This window comes from Talaromyces marneffei, chromosome 6 (assembly GCF_009556855.1).
Source record: "Talaromyces marneffei chromosome 6, complete sequence".
Taxonomy (NCBI): domain Eukaryota; kingdom Fungi; phylum Ascomycota; class Eurotiomycetes; order Eurotiales; family Trichocomaceae; genus Talaromyces; species Talaromyces marneffei.
The window spans coordinates 1,855,538-1,871,903 of record NC_072353.1 but is presented as its reverse complement, the minus strand read 5'-3'; the positions used below and the strand labels follow the sequence as shown (position 1 = coordinate 1,871,903).

General features: G+C 46.8%; 7 protein-coding genes across 7 annotated transcripts; 2 read left to right on the top strand and 5 right to left on the bottom strand.

The window, feature by feature from the left end:
• Window positions 1–635: 635 nt before the first annotated feature.
• On the bottom strand, window positions 636–3,059 carry EYB26_008180 (uncharacterized protein; the record flags this gene model as incomplete). Its single annotated transcript, XM_054267437.1, has 3 exons — window positions 636–1,749; window positions 1,804–2,929; window positions 2,996–3,059. 3 exons carry the CDS (start codon window positions 3,057–3,059, stop codon window positions 636–638), a joined length of 2,304 nt encoding a protein of 767 aa, XP_054123412.1.
• A 449-nt stretch (window positions 3,060–3,508) lies between these two features.
• On the bottom strand, window positions 3,509–4,519 carry EYB26_008179 (uncharacterized protein; the record flags this gene model as incomplete). The annotated part of the gene is made up of 2 exons (XM_054267436.1): window positions 3,509–4,373; window positions 4,494–4,519. 2 exons carry the CDS (start codon window positions 4,517–4,519, stop codon window positions 3,509–3,511), a joined length of 891 nt encoding a protein of 296 aa, XP_054123411.1.
• Window positions 4,520–6,008: 1,489 nt separating this feature from the next.
• Window positions 6,009–7,124, bottom strand: EYB26_008178 (uncharacterized protein; the record flags this gene model as incomplete). The annotated part of the gene is made up of 4 exons (XM_054267435.1): window positions 6,009–6,272; window positions 6,340–6,467; window positions 6,518–6,628; window positions 6,968–7,124. 4 exons carry the CDS (start codon window positions 7,122–7,124, stop codon window positions 6,009–6,011), a joined length of 660 nt encoding a protein of 219 aa, XP_054123410.1.
• Window positions 7,125–9,418: 2,294 nt separating this feature from the next.
• Window positions 9,419–10,029, bottom strand: EYB26_008177 (uncharacterized protein; the record flags this gene model as incomplete). The annotated part of the gene is made up of 4 exons (XM_054267434.1): window positions 9,419–9,451; window positions 9,519–9,711; window positions 9,823–9,913; window positions 9,990–10,029. The coding sequence occupies 4 exons, from the start codon at window positions 10,027–10,029 to the stop codon at window positions 9,419–9,421; spliced, it is 357 nt and encodes a 118-aa protein (XP_054123409.1).
• A 401-nt stretch (window positions 10,030–10,430) lies between these two features.
• On the top strand, window positions 10,431–11,736 carry EYB26_008176 (uncharacterized protein; the record flags this gene model as incomplete). The annotated part of the gene is made up of 2 exons (XM_054267433.1): window positions 10,431–10,706; window positions 11,008–11,736. 2 exons carry the CDS (start codon window positions 10,431–10,433, stop codon window positions 11,734–11,736), a joined length of 1,005 nt encoding a protein of 334 aa, XP_054123408.1.
• A 526-nt stretch (window positions 11,737–12,262) lies between these two features.
• Window positions 12,263–15,187, top strand: EYB26_008175 (uncharacterized protein; the record flags this gene model as incomplete). Its single annotated transcript, XM_054267432.1, has 3 exons — window positions 12,263–13,109; window positions 13,159–14,699; window positions 14,801–15,187. 3 exons carry the CDS (start codon window positions 12,263–12,265, stop codon window positions 15,185–15,187), a joined length of 2,775 nt encoding a protein of 924 aa, XP_054123407.1.
• Window positions 15,188–15,491: 304 nt separating this feature from the next.
• On the bottom strand, window positions 15,492–16,166 carry EYB26_008174 (uncharacterized protein; the record flags this gene model as incomplete). The annotated part of the gene is made up of 3 exons (XM_054267431.1): window positions 15,492–15,558; window positions 15,642–15,820; window positions 15,891–16,166. 3 exons carry the CDS (start codon window positions 16,164–16,166, stop codon window positions 15,492–15,494), a joined length of 522 nt encoding a protein of 173 aa, XP_054123406.1.
• Window positions 16,167–16,366: the final 200 nt, after the last annotated feature.

Below are 16,366 nucleotides of genomic sequence, written 5' to 3'. Positions count from 1 at the left end.
TGATAAGCTTAATAAGCTTGCTTTGTTCCAAATTTTGAGCTTATCGAGATTCGTAAATTGGCTCAGAATATAGACTCGAAAAACACGTCCCGAGGTAAGATTGAGCGAGTCAGCTGGTGGCGGAGACTCGTATTGAGCATTGGCGGGGTTCTTGGAAGAGACAAGTTTGACAAGGGGACCGGACGCAGACGGAAAACGCAAGACGAGGCTGAGATTTGTTCTTTTCTGTATATCATCGTGATCGCCCAATCATTTTACAAAACCGTGGCCGGAAATGCGTCGCTTCGGCGTCTAGAGTCTGCAGTTTTTGGCCTCATGGGTGAGATTGGCGGTCCAATAATAACCCCTGTTCATCGCTACGACTAGCAGCTACGTGCAGATCCGATGCGAAGGGTACAGATCATACGTAGTATGGCTTGGATTCTAAACTCAAAACTTCGCTGATTGGATAAATTGCAGTCAGAGTAGGTAGCTAGGTGCTATCAGCCTGTCGCCATCGCTTAAGTTGTGACGAAGGGGATATCAAGCATACGCAAGCAGGTTTTACTTCAAATTGATAGTCTCAAGCTTACACTAATCCGAAATACTCTGAGATTGAGAGTTCTTATTGATTTTGACTTGATATGGACTGATGATCACGGTGGCCAAATGCTCTCCTGAAGCAAATCCGACATTTGCGGCTCCATATACAACTGTCGCCATTCCTCTTCTATGTCCATCAATCCTTCTAGATTCATTGGTCCTGGTTCTTCTAAATCGGCAAATGGGAAGAGTTGTTTCCAATCAAGGAAATTTCCAGAGTGTTCCGAGCCGTCGCCGTGAGCAGTCGACATGTCATTCGATTCGTCAGGTACGGTCCCGCTGTATTGATATTGCCCGCTTGGCCCGGTTTCGTTGTGACTTTGGAGATCTAAATCTCTTGGAGTAGTTGATTCATTTGCATGGCCTTGATGGATGACATTACCGCCTGCATCATCCTGCGTATGTGGCTGAGAAACTCCCGGCGCCGTCATAGACGCCGCTGTAGTAGAGTTAGGTATCATCTCCACAGATTCGTGATTATCATTGGCTTCTCTAACTTGCCCTGGCGCCTCGTCATGAACAAGACGAAGATCCTGCTGAAGCTTCTTTGAGTTCTCAAAAAGACGCAGAATCGTCTCAGCACTGAACCAGTAATCCGCCAAGCAGCGAAGTGACGACAGCGTAGAATCAAACCGTCGGAGCGCGTTGATGGCTAGCACGGGATTGGAAAATCGTAATTCGACCCGCACTTGAATCATGGCTGTGAAAAGTGTATGAACCCCGGAACACCATAGATATTTGATGCAGTCCTTCTGTCGAAGTTCTTCGAAAATTGAAGTAATTACGCCTGCTGCAGCGCTACAGATTTCGGCGTCGTGTGGGCCGTAATCTTCTGAGTAGGCCGACGCTCTAGGATGAGGTCGATGAAGCAAGATTAGAAAATTATTGTATGTAAGATGAAGCATGGCGGACCACGAGTCCATGGAGCCTCGAAGCCGGAGAGAGTCTGGCAGACTCAGTGACCAATTCGCCAGTGCTTCGTCAGCCTCCGGAAGTATAGCCTTTCGGCGCTCCATGCTGACCGTTAAGCCAAATCGTTCGCGAATGATGTAAGAAATCATGGAGCACAGCCCGGAAAAATGTATAACGAAATCTATCTGCACACGGGGTCCACAACCGACGAAGTCTGCTGGTGTCAACGGACGTACATCACTGTCCTCCAAATTACTACAAATGCTGTATTAGTGAGAAGCATATAGAAACTTCCTGATATGCACTTACATTGCTTGGGGTCGACCGTATGATAACGATATCAACACATCGTACTGAACCAGAATCCACCACACACGGCGCCATGTGCGACGATCAGTTGCAACAAATTTATTCGATATAGGATCGCGATGCATTCCCAATCCCGTTGCAATTCGCGCCGCTACTCCCACCCAATAGTGTGCATTGGCAGCAACATCATCATCAAGAACGTCCGAATGCCACGTCAACAGCAACGCCGTTTGAACGAGTATATCTCGGTTCCGCTCTATTCGATTGTCAAAGAGCCATTTACACCGGCGATACAGCACGTTTTTCAGCTCTTCTCTCTCTGGACTATCGCGAGAGACATGAACACCACATAATAGAATGGCTTGAAGGAGCAACACCGGCGGAGGATTAGAAGGGTCTCGGTTACGGTATTGAGACATGAATAATTCTTCCTCGACAAGAGGATAGCCTGGGTTGATGTGTTTGAAGTACGCGTCCACTAGTTCATCCGCAAGTGGCTTTTCCGGTAATGTCAGAGCATCCTGCAAGAATTGATCGTGTCCTATTTCCAGACGGCGTCGTGGTATTTCGTTGCCAGCCACATGATATGAGATTTCATCGCCTCGCTGTTGACGGAGAAGAAAGGACATATTGGACACATCGTGGCCTACGTATATCGCACGAACACCGTGCTGGATTTCGCGAGAATCATTTTCTTGTTGATCTATTAGCGTCACTAGGCGATTTTCCATCTCTCTCCTGTCATCGCTGGGGTTTGGCGGTGAATGAGCAGTATTGTGTCGGCGAGTTGCTTGGGCTTGTATACCGCCCGCACCTTCAGAGCGATCAACTCCACCACCATTAACATTATTAGGGCGTGAACTCCGTTGTAAGTCAGGCGATTTGGCCCATAGAGAATCGGTGGCAGTCCCCTGCGAACGCGAAGGCGCAACAGAAGCTTCAGGAGCCGGAGGCGGACGACTCAGAATAGGAACCGGGTTCAACGTCGAGCGAGTTATGGGCCGTTTCTTCTTTTCGTGTATGCGGCAATCAGTCTTGCCCGACGATTGACAATTGGAGCACGGGAACCCGACGGATTGCGCATCACATTTTACTTTTCGGCGGTGACAATGGACGCAAGCAGCACCTTTGCATTCAAGAAAAGGATGTTAGCTTCACTTGTAAATCCGAGCAAAATGCGTGGAATACACACCTGGTCGTCTCTTGGCTATGCCATTGCCGGATGATGGTCGAGTCGCTTTTTCAGCCGACGCCATTGATCAAGACGTGTGTAGAGCTAGCTGCATTGACTTGAAGGAAAGCTATTCTTTGGGTGTTTTGACTTTCTTCATGGTCGCAGAACGAACATTATCGACATTAACAAGGGTATATCCATTGCTTGGGTGTGCTCGTGAAGATTGGACGTATTCAACTGGTGGTTCTACGTATTGGAAATTTGGAATATGCAGGAAACACTGAGATACTCACTATCTTATCATTGGCCAATCATATCAATACAAATCTGCCTGCACGTGACTTCCCCGCAATATGGGGATTATGATAGTTCCTTGAAGCGTCAGGCAGGATATTTCGTAACAGTCACTTTCCCTAATTCCTATTCGAGTTAAAGAATGCATAGGCTGATATCATATCATAATAGGACTTTTCTCTTCACTCCATCCATCTTAGTTGTTACTAGGGTAAATTCCCTATTCTCTGGCTTAACTCAAACCTTAGGTACGCTTAGACTGGCCTGTTTAGCGAAACCAACCCGGGGAGATGAAGTAGTGCCATCATCAAAAATAACATACAGGACCTTGAGAAACACGTCGCCAAGAATACCATAGCTATTGTGAGGGCTGCACTGGAGACCGCCATAGCAAGATGTACCAAGGGAACCATAGTTCAAGTATTCAGCCGGAATGACGACGTCGAGTGGACCAATCTTAACAGTAAATGTAGGAATATCATCAGCACAATTAAAGATCCATCCACCATGCCGAAGAGAGAATTGAGAAGAGGGAATAGGGGCGTAGTAGTTCTGGACAATTTCGTGATCAAGGAGGAGGAGACTAGTACCAGTATCGACTATAGCATTAAAACAGTCCGAAGCAGAAAAAGTATCACCAATAGAGTATCCATCCAAAGTAACATTCCACTGTCCACGGCTAGAATCAACATCCTTATAGACAATTTCCCCAGAGTATTTAGAGGAATCAATAAAGCCAAAGTCGAAAACACCAGAAGCGTTATGCTTAAGGTAAGCAGCGAAGACGGGGGTCTGGAGGCTTGGCTTAACATTATCATAGAAAGTAGGCTGCTTCGTAGGTCGCACTGTATTCAAGCTAGAGAAGGCTAATCCCATCATACCGTCTATTATTTCCGTAAAGACTACCTGAGATGATTGGAGGTAGTCAGCAATCCCAATAGCCTGGTTAGAGAAGCTAACATTGCCAACCTCAACTTTATCTGTATATACAGCACCTCCAGCAGTGCTGCCATCAATATATTCAATATGCCAATACTGGTTTGGCAGCTTGGTACCAGTACTGGTATCATAGACGTAGTGAGTTGCGGCACCAGGGGTATTCCTAGTATAAGCCCAACTATATTAGTTAGTTTTTATACATGCAAATATAGAGAATGAAGGTAAATATATCCAAGTCACCAGAACCAGTATCAGGATAAAGAAATAAGATGTTATTACCAACTTTGACTGGAGAAAGGTATGCAGCATCTTCTAGATAGGAATCGACACGAACAGAGCCAGACTGATTAAGGCAACCAGACCTAGTCGCTAAGGCGAGATAATTAGGAATATCAACACCATGTTTGATATAAGCCCTGGCATATTTAACAGCTGGGTGGACACGAGAAATATTAATAGGAACTAGGTTAATAGAGAAACTTCTACCAAGGGTTGGGGCAGAAGCAGCGAGGGCCGAGAGGACTAAGACAGAGACAATAAATAGTCTTGAAGTTAACCATTTTGACACAGATGAGATTAAAACTTATATACGTAATAATAATGAAGAGCAAAAAAAAGTCGATTGATTGAGTGACCTTAACTTGATCTTTATACCATTTTAATTTTGACCATGAGGATAAGATAGATATCTACTCTTGGCCGTGGGCCATGGAAGTGATGGTGGAGTGTCTCTTTCAGACCACGTCACCATCACTAGAGGTCGGAAGCCGGTAGGTAGTGGTAGTTACTCGAGTAACTTTGATGCTGAGAATGGGTTTCTTGAAGTGGATAAGTGTCTTGCTCCGTGTGATATAACCGAGGTGATTAGTCCCTACACATCCACTAGATATCATAGACAAATGTAGAGCTGGCACTGGGTTGAGTTGGCTGGGTTTTGGGTGGCCAAGACTGGGTCGGGTCTACCGGTATGTCGGGTTTTTCTTGGTCGGCTTTTGATAGTTATAATAATAGGGGGATAGCTTTTAATCCTAAATAGCCACAGCAGCTATTTAACGCCTGGATTTAATCAAGCATGTAAATGGAATAATACAATCATCTATTACATACCTACACACTCATCCCGTATTCTTCAGCCCCTGGATATGGGCGCTGTTGAGAACCGGATCCGGAACAGGATTCACTATATTAATACATCAAGCAGCGCCAATTGGAGCCCCAAAATGCCTTATAATATATTGATTGATGTACGCTAGGACGGCAGGCCAAATCTATCAAAGGCCTTTTATGTTTATCGAGGTTTCAAGCGGTGAGAATATTAGAAGAGTTAGAAGAGCACAGTAGAGTCAGTGACAAGACAATAAATTCACTAAAACAAAACAATCATAATGAACCATCCCATTGTCCATGGCCCCCGATACCTAAGCGCCTGCTTCGGACCAGCGTCGTTTCTAACCTTCGCTGCACCGAAAAGCAAATCGATCAACATCAAACCTCCGGTATAATAAACCAAAAGATACGTTGTGTACATAGGGTATGACCTTTGAGTGTATAGAAGTTGCCAAATTGATAACAGTAAGTCGCGCCATCCTGGAGGCCAACCATAACGCCTTTTCTTGTTCTGTCGATTGTACATGAGAGTAGAAGGTTCGATTCAAAATCAGACAGCCTTCGTACCATCCCAGGGAATTTAACAATAAAAGCCAAGAAAAAGAAAAAAGAAAACCTAAAAAATCCAAGTATCCTCAAATCGTCGCATGTTGTTCTGTATCGGGCAACATCGATCGCACGCGATCAGCCCTTAATGAAACTCCGTTCCAGCACCGTTGTGACCTTGGCCGACCATAGAGCCGTAGCCGTAGCCAGAAGCATCCTGCTCTGAAGGATCTAAATTTGAAGCGAGTATGTTGTTCGGGTTTTCTGAAGCGCCAGCGAACCCAGCGGGGGGTGCAGCTGCTGAACCGCGAGCAGCTGGAGCTCCACTGGCTGAGCCACCGACTGGTCCTCCAGCATTGTATCCACTGCTAGTAGGTCGGTTTTGATTCTCTCCACGAGCAGACTGCGTCTGTACGGAGTGTTAGCTATATAAGTGTACTTTTGTTGATGGCCAATGGTCTGAGTGGGACACTCACTTCACGATATTTGGAGAGGTATATCTTCAGGGCTTCCGCATAGTTCTCAAACCCTAGAGACGTCATTGCAAACAAGATGTCTTCGCCATTGACTGTCTTGCGCTTCTCTTGTTGACATTTCTCGGATGCTAATGATGTATTAGAGATTGGTCATGGCTCCAAGAAGATATGAACTTACCCTCACTAGTGATGAACGAAATGAACTCGCTAACACATTCTTGCATGCATTCCTTTGCCTCTTTTGCAATCTTAGCGTTCTCAGGAAGAGCAGTTTTCATGATACGGGCGACTGTTGAAGAATTTGACCCATGTTAGTCAACTGTTACTCCAAGGGATTGACAAAGTATAGGAAATTTTGAGGTGTCGAACTGGTCTAAATGACCAATGATATGGTGGGAGGAGGAGCAAATGAGATACAAGATGGATATTGCACGGTCATCAACAACTAGACCAGGCCGAAAAAGGACAACACCCGCAGGCGAATGATTGGAAACAACCAGCTGCACGCAGCGAGAACCAGTAACGAGGATGCGCGAAGCAGGGGAGGGGAAATAAGCATTGCGCAATAGGCATAGACCAGACGCAGGAACACACAAAAAGAGGCAAAGACAACAAAAGAAGAACGAACCATTTGCAATTGGTAGCCATCGATCCTGTTCCTTCACTTCAAACTCTTGCCCTTGTCCGCTTGGATCCTGATTATCGCGGTCCATTTGTTCGGGGTCATCGCCTGACTGAGTCTCAGGTTCCACATCTGGTTCTTTGGGAGGAGAGGCTGAAGACATCTTTTTAGGTCTTATCTGCGGATGACGGTGATATAGGGAGTAATCAAATCGAATTGCTCTGCTGGCAAATTGACCACGTCAGAGGGGGGGTGGTGTGGGCGTGCGCGCGCGATTTTTCGGGTCCAGAGGAGATGGGTGCAAGCACTGCGTCACAGTCCGGCCGGCTGGGCAGCGATTTACCTCGCAGGAGCCCAATATACTTTGAATTAGACCTGTTCCCGCGTGGGGGATTGGGGCGCAGATTGAACTACGTTGTCGGTAGTGAGTAAGTACTTGAGGTTGGATTCTCTGGCGGTGTGGATGAGGCGCGCCAACGGGGCTAAAGCGACTAACGCGCGAAAACCACGGCGGTGGAGGTATACGATGCCGGTAAAGAAAGCGACAAGGATTTGCTGCAGGTCAATATCTGGCGAAATCGAGCGCGTTATATGACAAGAAAACAGGAAGAAGAGACTGGATGAGGGGGGTTGCAGTTGATTGATTAACGGAGGAAGAAGAAGCACAGGGAAGATCTGTTAGCTAAGTAACCAACTAGCTTCCGGCGAGGTCAGGAGGGGGAGAGGCTGACGTTGTGTGGGGGGAAACTGCTCAAGTGGTTTACTCTGCAAGTCAATTTATCTCTTGCCGATACGTATTTATTCTTGCAATTGTCTTGAATGTCCGCTGTTACTACGGTTGTTTCTACTCGGCTGCTCCTCAGCCTTACGCGACGTCAACAAACCGGGGATTATTTTAAGATTGAATGCCCCCCGTCAATTGGCGAACCGTAGACGTGTAGGAAAGACGCGACAGGTGGCCGCTGGCCACTCAGCGGTCGTCGCGGCACCCAAAGCGAGAGGAGAAGGTGATCCGACGTGCTAAGTGGTGGAGTCGTCTGTTTACTAGACGACATTTTGCAGAGCTTCATTTAACTACCAGGAATATCACTAATAACCAACACGGTTAACCATCATGAGGTGTGAACAAAATACAAGAGATGTTTGATCAGACAGATCCAAATCATGCAGTGTGCGAACGGATCACTCGGAATCGCCGTATCATGGGCTGTTTTCGGTGTACTACCGATAAGTTTGCCACACAAAGTCGGATATCAATACGGTAAATTACAGTATCACCAGCCTCTCGAGTTTCAATACACTCACGTATACTACGTAGTAGTAACTAGCTACAAAGTAGGCATTAGGCGCCAGCTTGCATGTCTAGTACCTAAGTGATTGTGTGCTGGGATAGTTAGCATTTAGCCTTCTACTGCCTAAGAGATCGACTGGGCTGGCTGTCATTGATTGATAACTGCTGAATCTACTTCAAGGCCTGTCTCAGCCAGTCCAGCCTGAGAATACAGTACCGACTGGCAGGTCGGGAGCCAAACTGTCCTACACAACAGCAAACCAACCACTTATGACTCGGCAAGTAAATCAGACATTGTTACACACAAGAGATGACCTATCACGAATACTCTGGATCTCGCAGCCAGTAGGATGGAGGCCCAAAATGATGGAAGGCATCATGGTTGGTACCTGAGGCTGCAAAGGATAACGAACCGAACTGATATGACAACACCTCATGCCGACAAGTAGGAAGGTTGCCATATGGAACAAAAAAATTTTCCATGACGCTAATGCAAGAGCTACAGACCAGTTCGAAACTTGCATAGAAAGAAAAGAGAAACAATGATTTGCATGTACAATGCGAAGCCTTGATTGAGCCTGATTGGGCTGTGTTGCTTTAGGGCTACATTAGGGGCTTGCTTAAGGTAAGGCTTAGGCTAGCAAAGACAACTCACAACCACACCTCCCCTCAGAACCCCCACCAACATGGCAATGGTCTGATGGAAGATGGATGACGAGACGTATCATGAAAATTTTGCGATGGACATTTTGCTCAGTGTTTCATTATCAGTAAACTAATTGGTATCATATCGAACTATTGTTCCCGTCTCTTGCTGGGTTGGCGCCTCGCACTCACATCACAAAATTGCCAAGTTGTCAGGCATGATTGCATCCATGACCGATTCATTCTATGTAGTCGCTACGGCTAGATCGGTTGTGTCGCAACAGTTCCATAGACGGTTATTGCTTGCGCGTCAGGAGAGACAATATGTCCACCTAAAGCAGAATCCCCTCCGAAATAAGGGTTTGCTGGTTGACTTTCCTCCAGATGTCCCAGGACCGGCCCGGAGTATCTCATCCAACTTTGTATTGCTCGCCCCGTTTCTCAGGTGTGACAGGTATGTCCCCTTGATGGCCTAGTTGATGCCAGCGATGCCTATTCGAGGTGATAGCCGGACTCGCTCCTCATTGCTGCACGACTTGTACATTATTCTTTTTCTGTTCGTAGAGATAGCCCAGTCAGTGACGAATCCCACGGCTCATTCACCACGGGATGGAAACTCACCTTCCAATTATCCATCTCCGTCTGTTTAGCCTTGTATTGCTTCACCATTTCATCAAGAACTTGCTTTAGGCCATCGGCATTCGTCTTGAGGGAAGGTACGACATCTCCAACCGTGCGCTCGACGAGGACGCCGTTAACGAGGCGGAAGCATTTGCGGTCCGCTGAGAGGGGTTCGAGGGTTTCAATGACTAGTCTGTATGAGTGGATCCAGGTTAGCTGTATATTCTCTGTGGACGGACGGGCTTGCGGAATGAGTCTTGTGGTTTGGTAGTTTTCCCACAAGTAAAAAGTAAAGACAACTCACTTGTGTTCCTCGGTCTCCTGCTCAATATCACCGATCTTCTGTGCCATGCTCTGAAGCGCATTCTTGTAGTTGGAATACTGGAGCTGAAGCTCTGCATTGTAAACGCACATGTTAGATAATTGCACACATACAATCAATAGCGCCTACACCAGGAAAATAGTACCGACCCTGTTGTTTCCTAACACTGATTTGCTGCTGCGAAGCCATTCTGATCTCAGGCTTGAGTTTGAAGAGCAATGTATAGAGATGAAAATGCGTCGTGATCTGAATGGATTGTTTAATGCGGGGTGGGTTGCACAGCCTTGGCGTGTTGGTGCCCCGTATATCAGGTATCCACGGAGGTAACCCCAGTCACACTTCGCTGCGTAGTACTACTATCTATGAGTCGATTAGAGTCATAGCAACAAATTTCTTTAAGAATAAAGAATATCTTAGACGTTTGAAATCCCCTTCTTCCAAGCGTTTATGTCTTCTGTCGATATGGCTTGATGTTTTATTGCATCGCAGGTCATTGTTTGAACAGTTCGTGATGCTGTTTATATTTCGAATCTCCTTTTCACAACCTACAGGTAATTCCTTCTTGCCGCCTCAGAACAATAAATCATACAATGGTTCCTACCTCCCGGGATGGGCTTACCTGGGACGAAAGCGGATTCGAACTTAGGCCAGCCTGGACCCGAGAGCCTTCATTGGAGGCTATTACAAACGTATGCCGTGAGAAGCTTCGCATAGAGAAATCAGAAGCTTGTGATGTTTCATTCTACGCTGCAGGAGCCTTCAACAAGCTCTATCTAATTCAAATGAACCATCAGCAGCTGCTCATAAGAGTCTCGCTGCCCGTTCACCCGCAAAAGCAAGACCCGGGGCGAAGTCACGACGCTACGGTTTATCCGTCGAGAAACAGATGTGCCAGTTCCGGAAGTAATAGCATTTGACAATTCATGTAATAGTGAGATTGGGTTTGAATGGATCATCATGGAGTTTATGCCTGGTGCCTCGGCATATAAGAGGTGGCGGACGCTGACCATGTCCCAAAAAGTGGCTCTTGTCCAACGTGTAGCTGAGATACAAGCACAGATATTTCGCTATAGCTTTTATGGTATCGGAACTCTGACCATTGATGATGAACAACAAAGCCACCCTAAAGAACAACCTGGAGAAATGGTTTCGAGGTTTTATTTCTAGGGTAACCACTTTGATTACGACGTTGCCCGTGGTCCGTTTCGCTCGACTTATGATTGGCTCGCCTCATACCTCGAGATCATCATTAAAGACCAAACTACGGCCAAAGAAGAGGCTGAAGACGAGGAGGATGAAGAAGATGCTGCGTTTGCGTTAGCGCTTGCTCATCGATTGGCCGATCTTCTTCCTAAAATATTCCCTTCTCTTCAGAACCCACCCGAACAATCCGTGATATGGCACGAAGATATGTCACTCAGCAACATCCTCATCAATGAGCAAGGCGAAATCACCCCACTGCTTGATTGGGAATGCGTGTCGGCCATGCCACCGTGGATGGCTACCGCAGTGCCCAAATTTTTACAGGGATCAGTCCGGGAGGAAGAACCAAAGCGACAAGACTACGCGGATGAAACCGAGAATGAGCCTGAAACGCCTGTAGATGGTGAGGATGATGACCTTGACAATGAAGGAAAGAATGAGCTGTATTGGATTCATTTGATGGAGTACGAAAAGACTCAATTGAGACGACTCTACCAGGCACAAATGTGCAAATCACGGCCAGGCTGGGATTCTGAGATTAAACAAAACTCACTAAAGGAGGACTTCATCGGCGCAGTCTTTCGTTGCGGCCACGGATTTTCTCTCAAAAGGATCGTGCAGTGGGTCGATGCAATAGATAAAGGCCAATTCCCAAGGCTGAAAGATGTGCTAGAGGCAGGCTTGAGGCCATAGTATCATTTGGATTGACTAGCTGGGCGTGTCAGTAGCTTAGAGCTGATTGACATCATGGTCGTCACTAAGGCTAGTTAAGTTAACATAGTTGTTAACAACTCTTGACTCAGCAAACTCTTGTAGTTATATTTTCTTTGATGCCGTCTTGCATCACGAAATGAATGGGCCACCCTTATCTTTCCACAAAATCAACTAAATGACATATAGAACTTTCATAGCGAAAATTCGAATATGCGTTGTCATTCAAAAGAAGAAGAAAAATATTGAGCCTTCAAGTTGGACTGAACAGTCTGGACTTATCAAAAGGGAGAAATCCACTAATCTATAAGAGGTTAGATCTACTCCGGAGTACAGAGTTTAAAGGGCGCCGTCATAGTTTGCACTGTTTGTCTAGAATGTATCATTTCTCCAGAAACTTAGCCCAGACCAGTCGCACCGATCAACACACTTCACAACCAAAGCTATTACTGAAATATATGCTGTCTGAACCTGAGATATCATAAGGCGGCCGGTCTCATCATTCAAAATGGCCCGCGACGATGCGCCGCCGCCCGCCAAAAGGCAGAAAAGCTCCCTTCCAGCGCCACTCCGCGACGCAAAGCGACAGGACATCGACAACTGGGAAACAAACCGTATGCTAACGTCCGGTGTCGCTCAACGACGAGAATTCACAGGCGATTTTACCCCCGACGACGATGAAGGGACACGAGTGCACCTGTTGGTGCACGATTTGCGCCCGCCATTCCTCGACGGTCGTACGATTTTCACGAAGCAACTGGAGCCTATATCCGCCGTGCGAGATCCACAAAGTGATATGGCTGTTTTCAGTCGGAAGGGAAGTAAGGTTGTTAGAGAGCGGAGGCAGCAGAGAGAACGGCAAAAGCAAGCGCAGGAAGCCACTACGATGGCGGGGACGGCGTTGGGAAACCTGATTGGAATCAAGGAAGATGAAGGAGACAGCGCTGTGGCGGCTCCAATTGAAGAAGTTTACAAAAACACGAACAAATTCTCGCAGCATTTGAAAAAGGACGAAGGCGGTGCTAGTGCATTTAGCAAAAGCAAGACATTGCGCGAGCAGCGGGAGTACCTGCCCGCCTTTGCGGTGCGCGAGGATTTACTTCGGGTTATTCGAGATAATCAAGTCATAATCGTGGTTGGAGAGACCGGTTCTGGTAAAACGACCCAATTGACTCAGTTTTTGTACGAGGATGGCTATGGTAAACAGGGGATGATCGGTTGTACGCAACCTCGTCGAGTGGCGGCTATGAGTGTGGCCAAGCGTGTGAGTGAGGAGATGTCGGTTGATTTGGGGGATCTTGTTGGATATGCGATTCGATTCGAGGATTGCACGAGCGACAAGACTGTTATAAAGTGTGAGTCTTCTCTTTGTGATCCCGGCTGGTGACAAGCTAATGTGTGTAGATATGACGGATGGTGTCTTACTGAGAGAGTCCTTGGTCCAGCCGGATCTTGATAAATACTCTTGCATTATCATGGACGAAGCTCACGAACGTGCATTGAATACAGATGTCCTAATGGGGCTGATTAAAAAAGTGCTGGTTCGAAGAAGAGATTTGAAGCTGATTGTCACATCTGCTACGATGAACTCGGAACGATTTTCTCGGTTTTTCGGTGGTGCCCCAGAATTCATTATTCCTGGCCGCACTTTCCCCGTCGACATTCAATTCTCTCGGTCGCCTTGTGAGGACTATGTGGATAGTGCTGTCAAGCAGGTCCTGGCAATTCACGTCTCTCAGGGACCGGGAGATATTTTAGTGTTTATGACCGGACAAGAAGATATCGAAGCTACATGCGATTTAGTTGAGGAGCGACTGAAGCTGCTGAATGACCCTCCAAAACTAAGTATTCTTCCCATTTACAGTCAAATGCCTGCCGAGCAACAGGCAAAAATCTTTGAAAAAGCAGCGCCGGGAGTCAGAAAAGTCATTGTGGCAACCAACATTGCCGAGACAAGTTTGACTGTTGATGGTATTATGTATGTGGTTGATTCGGGGTTCTCCAAATTGAAAGTCTACAACCCTCGTATGGGTATGGATACACTCCAGATTACGCCCATTTCTCAAGCAAACGCAGGTCAACGCGCTGGACGAGCCGGAAGGACGGGTCCAGGTAAAGCCTTTAGGCTGTACACGGAGCAAGCGTTCAAAAACGAATTCTATATTCAGACAATCCCGGAGATTCAGCGAACCAGTTTGGCTAATACGGTGCTGTTGCTGAAATCGTTAGGGGTCAAGGACCTCTTGGACTTTGATTTCATGGACCCCCCGCCACAGGAGACTATTTCCACTTCGTTATTTGAACTGTGGTCTCTCGGAGCATTGGATAATTTGGGAGATCTGACGCCACTCGGCCGTCGCATGACCCCTTTCCCTATGGATCCTTCATTGGCAAAACTATTGATTACTGCATCCGAGGAGTACGGATGCAGCGAGGAAGTATTGACAATCGTCTCCATGCTCTCTGTGCCAAACGTATTCTTCCGTCCCAAAGAACGTCAAGAAGAATCCGACGCAGCCAGAGAGAAATTCTTCGTTCCCGAATCCGACCATCTCACTCTATTACATGTATACACCCAATGGAAATCCAACGGCTACTCCGACGCCTGGTGCGTCCGCCATTTCTTACACTCCAAGTCCCTCCGGCGAGCCAAGGAAATCCGCGAACAACTACACGACATCATGACCGTCCAAAAAATGCCTCTCGTCAGCTGCGGCACAGACTGGGACGTGATCCGCAAATGCATTTGTTCTGGATATTACCATCAAGCGGCACGTAAAAAGGGGTTGGGCGAGTTTATCAACCTTCGTACCAGTGTTACAGTGCAGTTGCATCCGACCAGTGCGCTTTATGGGTTGGGTTATGTGCCGGATTATGTGGTTTATCATGAACTTATTTTGACGAGTAAGGAGTATATGTCTACCGTTACCGCGGTGGATCCTCACGTAAGTGCTCCCTCTAACCTTTCCAAAAAAATAAAAAATAAAAAATAAAAATAAAAAATGAAAAAAAAGAGGGGAAGAAAAAAAGCTAACGAGAGTGACAGTGGCTCGCCGAATTAGGCGGCGTCTTCTACTCCGTCAAAGAAAAAGGCTACTCCCACCGCGAAAAACGCATCACAGAACACGAATTTAACCGTCGAATGGAAATCGAGACTCAAATGGCCGCTGATCGGGAGCGGGCTGCTGCCGAGAAGGAGCGGGAGAAGGAGAGGAATGATCCTGTGCGGAGGAAGAGGGAGATTGAGGTTGGTATTGGGATTGGACGGCCTGCTTCTGCTGCCGGTATGACGAAGTCGTCGTCGGTTGTGAAGAGGCCGGTGGTTGGGGGTGGTGGGAAGAGGGATGGTCTAAATGCGTCAAGTAATAGTGGTGGTGGGAGTGTGGTTAGAAAGCCCGTGGTGGTCCGGAGGCCTGGGGGCAGAGCTTTCTAAGCACAATTTTTTTTATGATACCTTGACGTGGATTGAACATATAACTAGTTACCTACATAGAGCATTTTCGGCGTTGGTATAAAAAAGGTTAGACATGAGAATAAAGATCTGAATTGGAACCCTCAAAAAAACATAACATGCCCATGGTAAAAACGAATAAAATGATACTCCATAATTTTGAAATAAATATACACGCAACCCAATCAACAAAGAGGGAGACAATGGATTGCAAACGTCCTTGGCTAACTTTCTCTTTCCTTTTATAATCCACCGCGCGACGAACCCCGAGTCTAAAAGATACCGTCTAGTTAATAAAATTGATGCAGAAGAAGTGCAATATCAAACTTCCAAAAATATAATCCGCGAATGCCCTACCACGCAAAAACATGTCAGCTACCTCATTGCACACACACCCCAGTAACTAGGTAGGTAGGTAGGTAGGGGGAAAACGAACCGTTCATGAGAAACCTCCAGTGTATCCTTCTGCTCCGCAGAAGTAGTCTGAGTCTTCCCCTTTGATGAAATGGGCCCATTTGTTGACGTTGAGGACGAAGAGGTCTGCATCCGCAAACTAGCAGTAAGCACGAACTGGCCGACGGCAGCCGAGAAACCAGCTAGGAAGGCGTTGAATGGCTACACCACCCCAATAACGTCAGTACTACAACAATTCTAGAATAACATATTTCGGAGGGAAAGGACGGACATAATTGCCAGCAACAACACAATAAACAAACTGTATCCCGCCCACAAGCACCAAATAAACCATAAACGCATCCAACAGGAAAGTCCGCTTGGGTGTCTGCGCAAAGTACCGGTTTAGAATGTGCTGGGCGATTTCGGCGACGGAGGCTTTTGGGGAGAGAGGGGCTGCTGTTGTTGTCGTCGTTGAGGATGAGGTTGTGGATGTTGATGTAGTGCTCGGTGTTGAGACGGCTGCGGCGGCGCTGGGGGAGGAGGCTTGTTGGCGTTTTGGTGCCATTTTGTCTGTCCCTTTTTATTTATTTGGCTGCGAGGGATATTTGATGGGTTTGCAGTTCAATTGAGTGTCGTGTTGTGAGTGTTGTAGATATGAAGTTGGACGGGGAAGGCAGTTGAAGCTGCGTGTCTTCTATCGTAATGCAGCTTTCTAATTGGCTAGTCGGCACTGCACCGTAGCCCACTTCGTGGTCCACTTCTAAC